General features: G+C 43.7%; 1 protein-coding gene across 1 annotated transcript in view; it reads right to left on the bottom strand.

The window, feature by feature from the left end:
* Positions 1 to 3,875: 3,875 nt before the first annotated feature.
* The window catches only part of NDUFA9 (NADH:ubiquinone oxidoreductase subunit A9), a 35,932-nt gene continuing 22,113 nt past the window's right edge, over positions 3,876 to 17,694 (bottom strand). Inside the window, exons 9-11 of the mRNA XM_056517230.1 lie at positions 14,749 to 14,844; positions 7,338 to 7,404; positions 3,876 to 4,129 (exon numbers count right to left, since the gene is read on the bottom strand). Coding sequence (XP_056373205.1) covers positions 3,959 to 4,129; positions 7,338 to 7,404; positions 14,749 to 14,844 — 334 coding nt within the window. The 3' untranslated portion in view covers positions 3,876 to 3,958. The remainder of the gene's footprint in view (positions 4,130 to 7,337; positions 7,405 to 14,748; positions 14,845 to 17,694) is intronic.

The following is a 17,694-nucleotide window of genomic DNA, read 5'->3' on the forward strand; positions in this document are numbered from 1 at the left end:
CTGGGTGATCCAGTGGTATCAGGGTGTCCCAGTCTGTAAGTATATGGAGGAACCAGTGGTACCAAGGTGTCCCATTATATCAATTCATGGGGGATCCAGTGGATCCAAGGTGTCCCATTCTGTCAATGGATGGGTAATTCAGTGGTACCAGTGTGTCCTGTCAATTCATGGGGTGATCCAGTGGTACCAAGGTCTCACAGTCTGTCAATTTATGGGGTGATCCCGTGGTACCAACAGTCCTATATTCTGTCAATTCATGGGGAATCGAGTGGTATCAACAGTCCCATATTTTAATTCATGGGGCATCCAATGGTACCAAGCTCTCCCATTCTGTCAGTATATGGGGGATCCAGTGGTACCAAGGTGCCCCATTCTGTCAATTGGTGGGCGATAAGGGCTTTCACTAAGTTCTTTACTATTTTCCGAATCACTGGCATAGCTACATAGCACAGCAGAGGAGTCGTTCACCTGTGTCAGCCGGACGTCATTAGAACTCGTTTTCAGTCCCTTGATGTAGATAGGAACGTTCTAAGTCGCAGCGAGCATCAAATGTTACCACGGAGAGTAATATATGGGGCTTTCGACTAATTTCTGGCAAGGACCACCCCTTCTCTGCAGAATTATCTGAGGAAAGACGTACAAACAAACAGATACGGAAACTGGATTTGTAGGCTCTAGACTGCCACCTATGGGCTGATAATGAGCCAGCAGTTAGATTAACGCAGAAGAGATAAAAGCTTTTTATAACAGTTCAACCAGCCTGCGGGCAAAATACTTTCCCTATTAGGCTCAATGGCCTGCTCGGGAAAAGTCTTCAGCAGTGTTTCCCAACCAGGGTGCCTCCAGCTGTTGCAAAACTACAACTCCCAGCATGCCCGGACAGCTTGAGGCACCCTGGTTGGGAAACAACGAACTAGAGCCACCCATAGCCTCGCACGTGTAACCTCCAAATAACGTCTGGAGATTCCATGGTCTGAATACGGCCTTAGGCCCAGGGGCAGTTTGTGAAAATCCCAGCATGGTGTTTTTTAAGAAATTGTGGCGTTTTTCTCCCATAAACTTCTATGGGTGGGTGGGGGGAAATGCCTTGTGTATAGATATTGGGGTTTTGCCCCCCCCCCCCCCCCCCCCCCCCCCCAATTCTTCAAAAGAAACCCTTGAGTCTCACATTAATGAGAGACAGAATATAAAACACCAGATAAAAACCACCTATACTAACACACACTATTTGGGGGGGAAAACCCCCAAAAAACGCATCCCCATCCCAGAAGTAAAAAATTAAGAGGGGGGGAGGATAGCTTTGTTTTCTGTGGCTTTTTTTGGGGGGGGGCCAAAAACAAAGGTTGTGTCTTTTCCCAGCCATAGGGGAACATATATCAAATCTTCAAATCATTAAAAAATTGCAATGCTTTTTTACTTTTTGCCAATAGATGGGGCTTACTGTAGAGTGGACATGTCGCCTTACACACCATATTTACTGCAGTTTACACCTCTTATTAAATCCAGTGCAATTCAACACTGGCTGAGGTAATGCTGGTCTTAGTAAATCCCCTCAATAGTGTACATTCGCACTGCCTTATTTCCTGCGGATTTTCCGCATCGTATTTGCTGCAGAAAGTCGGCAGCTACCATTGGCTTCGATGGGTCAGTGGAAAATTTGTAAATCTGCCACTATTGTGGATTTTCCGCTGACCCGTTGACATTAAACGGGTTATTCACCATAAGGTGACTTTAGTACTTAACTGCCAGTAATGGACATGCTTAGGAAGGATTTGTGCTTGTCTTAGGGCTAATGGCTGCATTGTGAGATTATAAACAAGGGATTCTGGGACTTGTAGTTGGAGGGAGGGATCTCCAACAGGAAATAAAAAAATAAAAAAAGAGAAAGCAGCAGTGTGCTGCTTTCTCTTTTTTTTTTTAAATGGCTATTTCCTGTTGGAGATCCCTCCCTCCAACTACAAGTCCCAGAATCCCTTGTTTATAAGTGTCAGGTCACTTTTCTCCCTCCCACACATCAGCCACCCCACCCAATGAAGCACATCTGATCTCCCTTGTATGTGTTCTGGTAATGAAACTACAATTCCCTGCTACCCTGTGGAGAATGATTCCCCCCCACCCCTCCTCCACCCCCCCCTTCTACAGGAATTATACAGCAAAATCTGCTACATTTTTACTTCCACACTTAACTAGATATATCCACAACAAATTTGTGTTTTTTTAAATTTATTATTGAAATTTATCATTTTTGCGTGTGGATGACATTTGCTAAAATGTAATCCCACTGCCTGTTACTAGGATTAACTAAAAGGTTTTATCTGGGAGAACATGCATAGTATTTTATTTTTTCTTGCTACATGTGCATTTGCCTTTAGGCCATGTTCACAAGACGGAATTTCCAAGCGAAATCTGTTGGAAAAATTCCGCTCTGAGATTTCGTTATAGCAGAATCTCATTGTTTTCATTGGAATTCTGCTGCACCAGAATTTCCACAGCAAAAACATCTGATGCTGGAATTCCGATTCCAGACTCTGCCGAAAGTATTGACACGTCAATTCCTTTAGCGGAATCCACTCGGAATTGCATGGCCATCTATGGAGACGGCGCATTTCTGAGTGGCCCTAGTGCCTGCAAAACAGGCAGACTGTCCACCCGTGTTTTAGACGCGGACATTGCGCAAATTTTCTGCCGTGTGAACATGGCCTTAGGGGTAAAAGGAGTAGTCTAGTACAGACTACTCCTGCTCAGTCCTGCCTGGGCTGCAAAAAATAAAAATAAACTATCACTCACCTTCCTTGTTCCTGCAAAGCGCCGCTACAGCTGATCGGTCCTCCGGTCTGGTCTTCTTCCATGTGCACGGATGGTCACACGGTGCTCAGCCTATCACCGGCAGAGGAGGAACATCGCCGCGGAATAGATCATTTAAATTTTGATAATTTAAAAAACATCTTATCCCCTATTGAAAGGATAGGGGATAAGATCTCTGATCGTGGGGGGCACTATTTTTTTTAGGGAAGGGGTTAAACCACATTTATGAACACTATTTTCTCCCATAGGGGACTATAACATTGCACACACTAATTTCCTACACTGATCACTGTCATGCAATACCATGGCATTGATCAGTGTTATCTCCGCTCTAATGCTCCTGCCTGGATCTCGGGCACGGAGCAGTCATTCAGCAATCGGACAGTGAGGAAGCAAGTATGCAACCTCCTCGCGTCCTGCAAGCTATTCGGGACGCCGTGGTGGTCCCGAACAGCACCACTGAGCTAACCAGCAATGTTTACTTTCGTTTTAGATCAAACTTGATCATCGTGTCTAAAGGGTTAATGCCCGACATCAGCCCGATCGGTGACGTCTGGCATTAGCCGTGGGTCCTTGTTGCCTATAGCAACTCACCTGCTGAACGCGCGTCATACCTCGGGAGCCACAGAAGGACGTTAATAAACGTCCATTTGCGGCAAGGGGTTAACATTAGAGATGAGCGAACTTACAGTAAATTCGATTTGTCACGAACTTCTCGGCTCGGCAGTTGATGACTTTTCCTGCATAAATTAGTTCAGCTTTCAGGTGCTCCGGTGGGCTGGAAAAGGTGGATACAGTCCTAGGAGACTCTTTCCTAGGACTGTATCCACCTTTTCCAGCCCACCGGAGCACCTGAAAGCTGAACTCATTTATGCAGGAAAAGTCAGCGACCGCCGAGCCGAGAAGTTTGTGACGAATCGAATTTACTGTAAGTTCGCTCATCTCTAGTTAACATAAATTGTCATGCTGTGGATTTTAAAAGTAAATTTTCTGCAGAAAATGTTCACATCCCGTGGGCCTCATTTTTGCAAAAGGACCAAATTGGTAAAAGCAACAAAACCCCACAGATACCCAGTCAGACAGTAATAGTTTATTATGTACACAGGAGGTGTAAGCACAATTGTCAATCCTCATAAAGAACAAACTTGTGCCCTTAGAAGTTCACAGGGGTGGCCGGCTTCACCACGTCCAGCTCGGCATCCAACCAGCGGTATCTACGGTGACGGCGAAGGACCTCGATGGCTCTCTGCTCCAGAGTAGTTGGGACGATGCCGAGGTCCTCCAGGCCGGGGAGATCAGGGTATTTCTTGTCTGTAATGTGGAACTGAGGGGAAAAAAAAACACAAAAACAACAAGACCTGCGTTATCCAAGGGTGTAATGTCATCTATGGACATGCACAATCCTACAGTCATATCTTAAAGCTAAACTTTTAATATATTGTTCTTTATGTAAATATAAGACCCTTTGCTATTTACTTGCTGTTAAAGGGGTACTGCGGTGGAAAACTTTTTTTTTTTTTTTTTTTTAAATCAACTGGTGCCAGAAAGTTATACAGATTTGTAAATCACTTCTATTAAAAAATCTTAATCCTTCCAGTACTTTTTAGGGGCTGTATACTAAAGAGAAATCCAAAAAAGAAATGCATTTCCTCTGATGTCATGACCACAGTGCTCTCTGCTGACCTCTGCTGTCCATAGCAGGAGAAAATCTCCCCATAGCAAACATATGCTGCTCTGGACAGTTCCTAAAATGGACAGCAGAGGTCAGCAGAGAGCACTGTGGTCATGACATCAGAGGAAATGCATTTCTTTTTTGGATTTCTCTTTAGTATACAGCCCCTAAAAAGTACTGGAAGGATTAAGATTTTTTTAATAGAAGTGATATACAAATCTGTTTAACTTTCGGGCACCAGTTGATTAAAAAAAAAAAAAAAAGTTTCCCACAAGAGTACCCCTTTAAAATTCTAATGTTACTAAAAATAATGTTACTAAAAAAATGGCCACTAGGTGGCTCTGTTCTGATCCCTGTGCAAGTCAAACCGTTAGTTTGGTCTCCTCCCAGCCTGGCAGGAGACCAAACTCAGGAAGTGCGTGCGGGGCATGGCGAGGCACAGCTCTCGCAAGCTTCAGTGATGTCGTGCCTGCTGGGGAACGCCCACTTTCTCTTGCCGGGATCTCACACAATGTGAGCAAGGGGAAAGGTATGATACAGAGCTTTTTGAAACTTGGAAATTTTTCTTTTTTAAAGGGGTACTCCACTGGTAATAAAAGAAAAAGTAAAAAAATAAACTGGTGCCAGAAAGTTAAACAGATTTGTAAATGACTTAAAAAAAATCTTAATCCTTCCAATACTTATCAGCTGCTTTATGATCCTTAGGAAGTTCTTTTCAGAACTTCAGGAACTGTCAAGAGCAGGATAGGTTTGCTATGAAGATTTGCTTCTACACTGGACAGCTCCTAAAATGGACAGAGGTGTCAGCAGAGAGCACTGTGGTCAGACCGAAAGGAAATTCAAAGAGAAAAGAACTTCCTGTGGAGCATATAACAGCTGATAAGTACTGGAAGGATTAAAAATGTTAAATAGAAGTAATTTGCTAATCTGTTTAACTTTCTGGCACCAGTTGATTTAGAATTTTTTTTTCCAGTGGAGTACCCCTTTAAGGCAGGAGGAGTAGTTAGGGAATATAATCTGAATTAGTTTAGAAAATATGGTTTGATGACAGGTAGTCTTTAAATATTGGTCCCTGTATATAGAGCAATCCTGAAGAACAACAAGACGTGAAGGTCTAAAGCTGATCATGTATATAAAGACAGGTGTTGGCCAAAAGCATTCTCTCACCACCATTTCATACACATGCACGCTCAGCTTGGCCGAGTGTGCATGTGTTCTCAATAGGGGAAGGAGAGAAAGCTGCTGGCAGACACCTGACTGCAGCTTATCCTCTAGAGCAGTGTTTCCCCACCAGTGTGGCTCCAGCTGTTGCAAAACTACAACTCCCAGCATGCCCAGACAGCCTTCGGCTGTCTAGGCATGCTGGGAGTTGTAGTTTTGCAACAGCTGGAAGCACCCTGGTTGGGAAACACTGCTCTAGAAAACAAAGGTTAACAGCAACAAGTCACAGCTCAGCTTTAATATCTTAACCCCTTAAGGACCGGGGTTTTTTCCGTTTTTGCAATTTCGTTTTTTGCTCCTTGCCTTTAAAAAATCATAACTCTCAATTTTGCACCTAAAAATCCATATGATTGCTTATTTTTTGCGCCATCAATTCTACTTTGTAATGACATCAGTAATTTTGCCCAAAAAATCTACGGTGAAACGGAAAAAAAAAATCATTGTGCGACAAAATTGAAAAAAAAACGCCGTTTTGTAACTTTTGGGGGCTTCCGTTTCTACGTAGTACATTTTTCGGTAAAAATGACACCTGATATTTATTCTGTAGGTCCATACGCTTAAAATGATACCCTACTTATATAGGTTTGATTTTGTCGGACTTCTGGAAAAAATCATAACTACATGCAGGAAACTTAATACGTTTAAAATTGTCATCTTCTGACCCCTATAACTTTTTATTTTTCCGTGTATGGGGCGGTATGAGGGCTCATTTTTTGCGCCGTGATCTGAAGTTTTTAACGGTACCATTTTTGCATTGATAGGACTTATTGATTTAAATTATATAAAAAGTGACCAAAAATGCACTATTTTGGACCTTGGAATTTTTTTGCGCGCACGCCATTGACCGAGCGGTTTAATTAACGATATATTTTTATAATTCGGACATTTCCGCACGCGGTGATACCATATATGTTTATTTTTATTTACACTGTGTTTTTTTTGTTTTTGTTTTTATGGGAAAAGGGGGGTGATTCAAACTTTTATTGGGAAGGGGTTAAATGATCTTTATTCACTTTTTTTTGCAGTGTTATAGCTCCCATAGGGACCTATAACACTGCACACACTGATCTTTTACATTGATCACTGTTTTCTCATAGGAAACCAGTGATCGATGATTCTGCCGCTTGACTGCTCATGACTGGATCTCAGGCACTGAGCAGTCATTCGGCGATTGGACAGCGAGGAGGCAGGTAGGGGTCCTCCCGCTGTCCTGTCAGCTGTTCGGGATGCGGCAGCCCACTGAGTTAACCGGCATGGTTTCACTTTCGCTTTTAGCTGCGCGGCTCAGCTCTGAGCGTGCGGCTAAAGGGTTAATAGCGCGCGGCGCCGCGATCGGTGCTGCACGCTATTAGCGGCGGGTCCCGGCTTCACTATGACGCCGGGCCCGCCGTGATATGATGCGGGGTTACCGTGTAACCCCGCGTTATATCACGGGAGCAGGACCAAGGACGTACAGGTATGTCCTTGGTCCTTAAGGGGTTAAACTCTGGTGAAATGAAAGCTGAGCTGTGATTGGTTGTTATGGCCAAAACCAGACAGTTTTAGTTTCAGGCAGATTATAAAATCTTGGCCAATATGTCCACAATGATAACAATAACAATAATAATAAATAATAATAAGAGGTGCAGATTGTACTCACTCGATCCACTTTGTCACGGGACGTCCACTTGTCAAATGGATTCAACTCAAAGAACCTTCCAATCAGACTGCAAAGAGGAGAACAACCAAAAAGCATTCCATAGAGTTATGATTCTATATATACGCTTCCAGGAGGAATAACAGAGGAACAGCATAAAGTTCAAATGAAATGATGCAGTGGAATGATTTCTGGTGGAAGCTACAGCGAAAATTAACTCCTGTGGATAGGGGATAAGTAACTGATCGCGGGGGGTCCAACTGCTGGGACCCTCGCGATCTCCAGGTGGGGACCCCGGCGCTTTCAGCAAGGAACACCTGTCGTCTACCAGTAGACGGCATGTGCTCCGTTTATTTATATGGGAGCGCCGATGATGCACAAGTGCTGTACTCGGGTCTTTAAGGCGCTACCATAGAACTGAGCGCTGGGTCCCATCGCAGCGGTCGGGCCCGCTGCAATCAGTAGTGTTGAGCGCGAATATTCGAAATGCCAATTTTTTTAATGCGAACATCAGCACTTTGCAATTTCACGAATATTTAGAATATAGCACTATATACAGTCATGGCCGTAAATGTTGGCACCCGACATTTTTCAAGAAAATGAAGTATTTCTCCCAGAAAAGGATTGCAGTAACACATGTTTTGCTATACACATGTTTATTCCCTTTGTGTGTATTGGAACTAAACCAAAAAAGGGAGGAAAAAAGCAAATTGGACATAATGTCACCAAACTCAAAAAATGGGCTGGACAAAATTATTGGCACCCTTAACTTAATATTTGGGTGCACACCCTTTGGAAAAAATAACTGAAATCAGTCGCTTCCTATAACCATCAATAAGCTTCTTACACCTCTCAGCCGGAATGTTGGACCACTCTTCCTTTACAAACTGCTCCAGGTCTCTCTTATTGGAAGGCGCCTTTTCCCAACAGTAATTATAAGATCTCTCCACAGGTGATCAATGGGATTTAGATCTGGACTTATTGCTGCCACTTCAGAACTCTCCAGCGCTTTGTTGCCATCCATTTCTGGGGGCTTTTTGACGTATGTTTGGGGTCATTGTCCTGCTGGAAGACCCAAGATCTCCGATGCAAACCCAGCTTTCTGACACTGGGCTGTACAGGGGGACCCAAAATCCATTGGTAATCCTCAGATTTCATGATGTCTTGTACACATTCAAGGCCCCCAGTGCCAAAGGCTGCAAAACAACCCCAAAACATAATTGACCCTCCCCCATATTTCACTGTATGTACTGTGTTCTTTTCTTTTAGGCCTCTTTCCGTTTTCGGTAAACAGTAGAATTATGTGCTTTACCAAAAAGCTCTCTCTTGGTCTCATCTGTCCACAAGATGTTTTCCCAGAAGGATTTTGGCTTAGTGAAGTTCATTTTGGCAAAATGTAGTCTTGCTTTTTATGTCTCTGTGTCAGCAGTGAGGTCCTCCTGGGTCTCCTGCCATTTCATTTAATTTAAATGTTGACAGATAGTTCGCTCTGACACTGATGCTCCCTGAGCCTGCAGGACAGCTTGAATAACTTTGGAACTTGTTTGGGGCTGCTTATCCACCATCCGGACTATCCTGCGTTGACACCTTTCATCATTTTTTCTCTTCCATCAACACACCCAGGGAGATTAGCTACAGTGTCATGGGTTGCAAACGTCTTGATAATGTTGCGCACTGTGGACAAAGGCAAATCTAGATCTCTGGAGATGGACTTGTAACCTTGAGATTGTTGATATTCTTCCACAATTTTGGTTCTCAAGTCCTCAGACAGTTCTCTTCTCCTCTTTCTGATGTCCATGCATCTTAGTGTGGCGCACACACAGACACACAATGCAAAGACTAAGTGAACTTCTCTCCTTTTTATCTACTTTCAGGTGTGATTTTTCTATTGCCCACACCTGTTACTTGCCCCAGGTGAGTGTAAAGAAGCATCATATGCTTGAAACAATCTTATTTTTCCACAATTTTGAAAGGGTGCCAATAATTTTGTCCAGCCCATTTTTGGAGTTTGGTGACATTATGTCCAATTTGCTTTTTTTCCTCCCTTTTTTGGTTTAGTTCCAATACACAGAAAGGGAATAAACATGTGTATAGCAGAACGTGTGTTACTGCAATCCTTTTCTGTGTGAAAAAAGTGATCATCCCTCCCTGCTTCCAGCTTATGGTCCAAAGAAGGCTCCAATATTATTTACTGTGCGAGTTTGTTTGGAGCGTGAATATTTCATATATGTGAATATGCAAATATTCACGAATATCGGCACTTCCAGAGGACACTGATCCCCCCCCCTTCTTTTAGCTTTAGATAGGGTAGGTTAGTTTAGCAGATAGGTTCTAGTGTAGGGTAGAGTGTTAGTTGAAAGATATAATCTCGCATGCGCACTATACGAATTTCATTATTGATTTTCGCATGGGAAAAAAAGGGAACAAACACTGCGAATATGCAAATTTCGTCCATATATTCGCAAAATATCACGAATTCGAATATGGCCCCTGCGACTCATCACTAGCGATCAGCTACTTATTCCCTATCCTGTGGATTAATGTTCGCCGGAGATATCCTTTAAAAGGGGTACTCCACTGGATTTTCTTTTAAATCAACTGGTGTCAGAAAGTTAAACAGATTTGTAAATTACTTCTATTTAAAAAATCTTAATCCTTCCAGTACTTATCAGCTGCTGTTATGGTTCACAGGAAGTTCTTTTCTTTTTGAATTTCCTTTCTGTCTGACCACAGTGCTCTCTGCTGACACCTCTGTCCATTTTAGGAACTGTCCAGGGCAGGAGCAAATCCCCATAGAAAACCTCTCCTGCTCTGGACAGTTCCTGACATGGACAGAGTTATCAGCAGAGAGCACTGTGGTCAGACAGAAAGGAAATTCAAAAAGTAAAGAACTTCATGTGGATCATAACAGCAGCTGAGAAGTACTGGAAGGATTAAGATTTTTCAATAGAAGTAATTTACAAATTTGTTTAACTTTCTGACAACAGTTGATTTAAAAAAAAAAAAATAATTACTTTTCCAGTGGAGTACCCCTTTCAGGGGTGTGGAAATTAAAAAAAAAACTACTTGTCCAAGGGACTAAAGCTGAACACAATCTACTTGTCCCTCAAGAAATCCACTTGTCCTGGTAGATAAAATAATTTCCACCAAAATAGTACGATCCCCCCCACTAGACCACCAGGGATGGATATAAGATCCTTTAGACACTGCTGACAGCGCTGATCTAATGGTTTAATAGGTGATCGCAGTATGCCAGGATATTAGCGGGGGGAGAGCTGTAGATCCTCTTACCCCCCAGACAAGACCAGAAAAGTCTAGATGAAACTTTTTGATCACCTTATAAAAAATTTCTCATATGAAGAGACCAAAAATGAACAATTCTGGACTATTCTTTACATTTACACCGTTCACCGTACGGTTTAATTAACATTATATTTTAATAGTCTGGACATTTCCACATGCAGCGATATCACTTATGTTTATTTTTGTACATTATTTTTATTTAAAGAAAATTGGAAACTTTTATTAGGAAAGGGGCTTATTCACATATATACGCACTTTTTACAATATTTTAATCACTATTTTTCAGTCTCAATAGGGACTTATGTGTTACTGGGGGGGGGGGGGGTGTTCTGCTTCTCCAGTTTATATGGTGCATTTTGTGTCAGAAAATGCTGGAAGTTGCATTTAGTTACTAGATAACTACAACTCCAAGCATGCCCTGATGCAGCCTATGGTTGTGTGGGTGTTGCAGCATGTTGCACTGTATAGTAGTACAGTTAAGGTTATTGTGTAACATGCTGGGAGTTGTAGTTTTGGTTCATGTCAGCTGCAGAGCCATAGGCTGTGTCAAGGAATACTGGGAATTACAGTTAGTAACTACAACTCCCAGCATGCCCTGATGCAGCCTATAGCTCTGCAGCTGACCCGAACCAAAACTACAACTCCCAGCATGTTGCATTTTATAGTTCTACAGTTTAGGATATGGTGTAACATGCTGGAAGTTGTAGTTTTGGTTCGGGCGTGTTTGTGTGCATCCGTGGGGCTCTTGGTTGGCGGGTGAGTATGAAAGGGGGGGGGGATTCTGGGGGTGCAATTTAGTGCGGGTGCCACTAAAAATAAATAAAATTAGATGGCACAACTGCCCTAATGCCCGACGTGACAGTCCGCTCCTATACAAAACATTCATGCATACACATATCATACATGCACCAGCCACTGCCCCCATATCATACATACACACACCCCCCGCCACTGCCCCCCCCCCCCCACATCATATATTACATACACACATACACTCACACCATACATATACACCATACATACACCTGCCGCTGCCCACCCCACATCATACATCACATACATACACATCACACATAGACATTATACACACATCATACATTACATACACACATACACTCACACCATACATACACCATTGTTTCCCAACCTGGGTGCCTCCAGCTGTTGCAAAACTACAACTCCCAGCATGCCCAGGGCATGCTGAAAGTTGTAGTTTTGCAACAGCTGGAGGCACCCTGGTTGGGACCACTGATATACACCATACATATGCACACATCATACATACACCTGCCGCTGCCCACCCCACATCATACATCACATACATACACACATTACACATAGACAGACATTATACACACATCATACATTACATACACATCACACATAGACATCATACACACATTATACATTACATACACATCACACATAGACATCATACACACATACACTCACACCATACATATACACCAGTGTTTCCCAACCAGGGTGCCTCCAGCTGTTGCAAAACTACAACTCCCAGCATGCCCAGGGCATGGTGGGAGTTGTAGTTTTGCAACAGCTGGAGGCACCCTGGTTGGGAAACACTGATATACACCATACATATGCACACATCATACATACACCTGCCGCTGCCCCCCCATCATACATTACATACACACATCACACATACACTCACACCATACATATACAACCACCCTTCCTGCCGCCTGCATTCTTGGTCTCCTCACCTGAGCGGCCATGAGTGGACATCAGAGCTGTAGTCCCGGCCGGTGTGAGGTGAGATTTTCGCCCTCCCCCCCACCTGCTCTGTGCTTTCCCCGTGCAAACTAGCAACCTCCCCATGGTGGATTAGGTCCTATGGAGACAGATCAGGGGGAGGGATAGAGCTGTGTGCGGGGGAGGGGAGGAGCTGTGCACGGAGCTGTCTACGTCCTTTCTCTCACCCTGCTGTGTCTTCTGAGCTCCGTCCATCCTCCGGGAGGGGAGATAAGGGGGCTCTGCAGTCAGCTGGAGGCCCCCGCTGCCCCCTCCATACACTCAGAGCCGGTGTGAGGTGAAGACTTCCATCCGCTCCTGCGCCTCACACCGACATTAAAGAAAAATAAGGGGGACGTCTGTCTGTCCCTGCTCGCCCGATACAGGGCTAAATCTATAAACAATTCACCTGCCCGGCGCCAAAAACTACTTGTCCCGGGCATCGGGCGATAGAATTTCCACATCCCTGCCTTTATACCAATGGGCATACGCGTTATTTCTAGCACCTCATTGACTAATGTACTTGTCTCTTTATGTCAATCAAGGATGTGTCGGGAGGTTCGGCCCAACCTCCTTGACACTTGGGAATAGGCGATTTAAAAGTTTGCAGCCCACCTTCAGCTTTAGGAAAGATACCGTATATACAAGAGTATAAGCCGACCTGAATATAAGCCGAGGCCCCTAATTTCACCCCAAAAACCTAGGAAAAGTTATTGACTCGACTATAAGCCTAGGGTGGGAAATACATCATCCCCCCTGACATCATCCAGACCCCCGTCGTCATCATCCCCCCCTTCATCATCCCCCGTCATCATCCCCCCCCCCGTCATCATCCCCCCCCGTCATCATTCCCCCCCCCAGGTCATCACCGCCTGTCATCATCCCCCCCTGTCATCATCCCCCCCCTGTTATCAGCCAGACCACTGTCATCATCCCCCCCTTCATCATGCTGGGAGTTGTAGTTTTGCAACATCTGGAGGTCCGCAGGTTGAAGACCACTGAGAAGGGATTGACAGGCAGAGGGTTCCCTCGAGTATAAGCCGAGGGGGGTGTTTTCAGCACGAAAAATCGTGCTGAAAAACTCGACTTATACTCGAGTATATGGTACATTTTCTTTTAATACCCTAAAAGCTATCCAATGGTGTCTGCAGCGAATAAGCACTATATTGGGCCATAGTGCGTAGATCGCTACAAGCCAGGGAGTGAAGAGTTTCCCATGTCTAAGGCTGGGCTCACACCAAATTTTTTCTATACAGTTCCCGTATCAGGTTTTTGATTAAAAAAAAAAACTGATTCCTCAAAACCGGACTAAACTGTATCAAAACGTGTGTACAAATTTTAATCCGTATACGGTTTGAAAAATGATGTCGGGTTGCATCCGTTTTTTAAGGAAAAAATGTATACGTTTTTAACTTTTCCCTCCATTATGAATAAAGTTTCACTTGTTTGACTGAAATTCCAAGAAAAAAAAACTGTGCAAAGTCAAAAACCGTATGGTGAAAACCGGATGGAACCGTATGCACATACAGTTCCCATTGACTCCCATGTTAAAGAAAAACTTATACGTTTCAATACGGTTTTTCACCCGGACCAAAAACCGTTGTAGGCTTCGGTTTTGGGTACAGGAAAAAAAAAACGGACAAAACCGTACAAGACGCAAAACGGACACAACCGGATGCATCTTTTGGCATACGGTTTTCAATGGAGAGTCAATGCATACGGTTTTCAATACGGTTCTGTGCGGTTTTCAAATTGAAAACGTATACGGGAACTGTATTGCAAAAACGTGGTGTGAACCCAGCCTAACTTCTATTCCTGTGTTTCCCAACCAGGGTGCCTCCAGCTGTTGCAAAACTACAACTCCCAGCATGCCCGGACAGCCGAAGGCTGTCCGGGCATGCTGGGAGTTGTAGTTTTGCAACAGCTGGAGGCACCCTGGTTGGGAAACACTGTTCTACTCCATTCAACCAGTGAGGAGACAGGACTCCAATTCTTGTGATCAATAGTTTGATCCCAACAATCAGACATCCTTATCCACAGCATTAGGGAGCGGGAGACTTTTCTGGGGCAAACCCCTTTAAACCATTTTGTTTCAGGCATCACGTAATTTCGTCATTTCGGTCTTCCCCAAGCAAGTATTCCACTCTAAGGGGGAGATTTATCAAAACCCATCCAGAGGAAAAGTTGCCCAGTTGCCCATAGCAACCAATCAGATCGCTTCTTTCATTTTGCAGAGGCCTTGTTAAAAATGAAAGTAGTGATGTGATTGGTTGCTATGGGCAACTGGGCAGCTTTCCCTCTGCAAAAGTTTTGATAAATCTCGCCCTAAGGTCCTACAAAGATGCCGTGTACTTACTGATAAATAGGGCGAGGCAGCGGGTAATGCAGCAAAGGTCTATGAGCAACGGCAAAGATGTACTTGACCAGGTCCTGGAGAAGATACCGATGGGGTCTAAAAGGTAAAACATGGAGCAAAAGTTAAAAGGTGCAAACACAATACTACAATGCATCAAATGGCATCATGGTGACCATACATTAAAGGGGTACTCCACTGGAAAACATTTTATTTATAAATCAACTATTAAAAAATCTTAATCCTTCCAGTACTTATTAGCTGCAGTATGCATCCAGAGGAAGTTCAGTTGTTCTTTTCTGTCTGACCACAGTGCTCTCTGCTGACACCTCTGTCCATGTCAGGAACTGTCCAGAGTACAAGCAAATCCCCATAGCAAACCTCTCCTGCTCTGGACAGTTCCTAAAATGATTCATATATACAAAGATCCCCCATGGGGTACCCGGGGTATTTAATTCATAAATTCCAATTCCCTTCAGGGTTAACAACCCCTCCGGGACTAAGACCCCCAACTAGGGTCACCCTTTTAAAACTTCACTTTTATTTATTAAGAACAAAATGAGGTGCAAAAAATAATACAAACGAAAGTGTTTAAAAACACAATATATAGGAATTGGATTGGTCCATTACTGGTTCCACTAATTCTGATTCACTAGGGGTTATATGTTAGGGACTTTTTATCATTGATCTGGATCCTAAGATTCCAATCTACATAGTCCACCTAACATGCACCTCCTCTATCTAATTTGCCAATTCCTATTATTGCTGTTTAAAAAGTGTTCCCTAGCATCCCCCCGACGTTTCGCTGGAAAGACCCAGCTTTATCAAGGTATAGGACACTAATGTTGGGAGTGGGTAATCACTGTGATATATATGTCCTCTGTTTGTAGGTGTGGTCACTTACCAATTCGTTTTGACCAATCAGGGACTGCCACATCACTATTTTGTCTCTTAGTTATAATTCTATATCCTGTTAACTTCTATCTTATTACCGGATCACTTCCGGGTTATCTAGGTCATGTGATATCCATTTCCATCCGAACCTATCAACAATCACGTTCCATCCTTATTTCTTACTTGTTTATAATTCATGGTCCAATCCAGATAGGTCTTGTAAGCTTTCCTCTTCTTACGTCACTGAACCAAACATTGGTTCAGTGACGTAAGAAGAGGAAAGCTTACAAGACCTATCTGGATTGGACCATGAATTATAAACAAGTAAGAAATAAGGATGGAACGTGATTGTTGATAGGTTCGGATGGAAATGGATATCACATGACCTAGATAACCCGGAAGTGATCCGGTAATAAGATAGAAGTTAACAGGATATAGAATTATAACTAAGAGACAAAATAGTGATGTGGCAGTCCCTGATTGGTCAAAACGAATTGGTAAGTGACCACACCTACAAACAGAGGACATATATATCACAGTGATTACCCACTCCCAACATTAGTGTCCTATACCTTGATAAAGCTGGGTCTTTCCAGCGAAACGTCGGGGGGATGCTAGGGAACACTTTTTAAACAGCAATAATAGGAATTGGCAAATTAGATAGAGGAGGTGCATGTTAGGTGGACTATGTAGATTGGAATCTTAGGATCCAGATCAATGATAAAAAGTCCCTAACATATAACCCCTAGTGAATCAGAATTAGTGGAACCAGTAATGGACCAATCCAATTCCTATATATTGTGTTTTTAAACACTTTCGTTTGTATTATTTTTTGCACCTCATTTTGTTCTTAACAAATAATAAATAAAAGTGAAGTTTTAAAAGGGGTGACCCTAGTTGGGGGTCTTAGTCCCGGAGGGGTTGTTAACCCTGAAGGGAATTGGAATTTATGAGTTCCTAAAATGGACAGAGGGCACTGTGGTCAGACTGAAAGGAAAATAATTTAAAACGAAAAGAACTTCCTGTGGAGCATACTTCGGCTGATAAGTACTGGAAGGGTTAAGATATTTTAAATAGAAGGGACTTACAAATCTGTTTAACTTTCTGGCACCAGATGATTTTAAAAAATAAAAATAAATGTTTTACAGCAGAGTACCCCCTTTAACAATTTCTGAAAAGAGCAAGGAGGGGTAGGCCGTTGCCAGACTCCTCCGGTAGCGGTGTATCTCTCCGAGAACAATAGGATCAGGAAGTTGAAATCAAACATGTTTGATCTCATTGGTAAGGGAGAGTGGGAAGGTCTCCATAGACTTTAGACCAGTGTATCCCAGTGTTGCAAAACTACAAATCCCAGCATGCCCGGACAGCCTTTGGCTGTCCGGGCATGCTGGGATTTGTACTTTTGCATAAGCTGAAGGCACCCTAGCTGGGATACACTGGTCTGAAGTCTATGGAGACCTTCCCACTCTGCATTAGACAGTCAGCTGGTAATGCCGAGGGTTCCAGCCGACTTCCCACTAATGTGTATGAGGTCTTCCAAAAAAGCCTGGGAAATGTTCTATCCTATTAACCCCTTAACGACGCAGGACGTATATTTACGTCCTGCGCCGGCTCCCGTGATATGAAGCGGGATCGCGCCGCAATCCCGCATCATATCGCGTGGGTCCCGGCGCTAATCAACGGCCGGGACCCGCGGCTAATACCACACATCGCCGATCACGGCGATGTGTGATATTAACCCTTTAGAAGTGGCGGTCAAAGCTGACCGCCGCTTCTAAAGTGAAACTGAAAGTATCCCGGCTGCTCAGTCGGGCTGTTCGGGACCGCAGCGGTGAAATCGCGGCGTCCCGAACAGCTGATCGGACACCGGGAGGGCTCTTACCTGCCTCCTCGGTGTCCGATCGACGAATGACTGCTCCGTGCCTGAGATCCAGGCAGGAGCAGTCAAGCGCCGATAATGCTGATCACAGGCGTGTTAATACACGCCTGTGATCAGCATAGGAGATCAGTGTGTGCAGTGTTATAGGTCCCTATGGGACCTATAACACTGCAAAA

The sequence above is a fragment of the Hyla sarda genome, chromosome 4, assembly GCF_029499605.1.
Source record: "Hyla sarda isolate aHylSar1 chromosome 4, aHylSar1.hap1, whole genome shotgun sequence".
In the NCBI taxonomy this organism is placed as follows: domain Eukaryota; kingdom Metazoa; phylum Chordata; class Amphibia; order Anura; family Hylidae; genus Hyla; species Hyla sarda.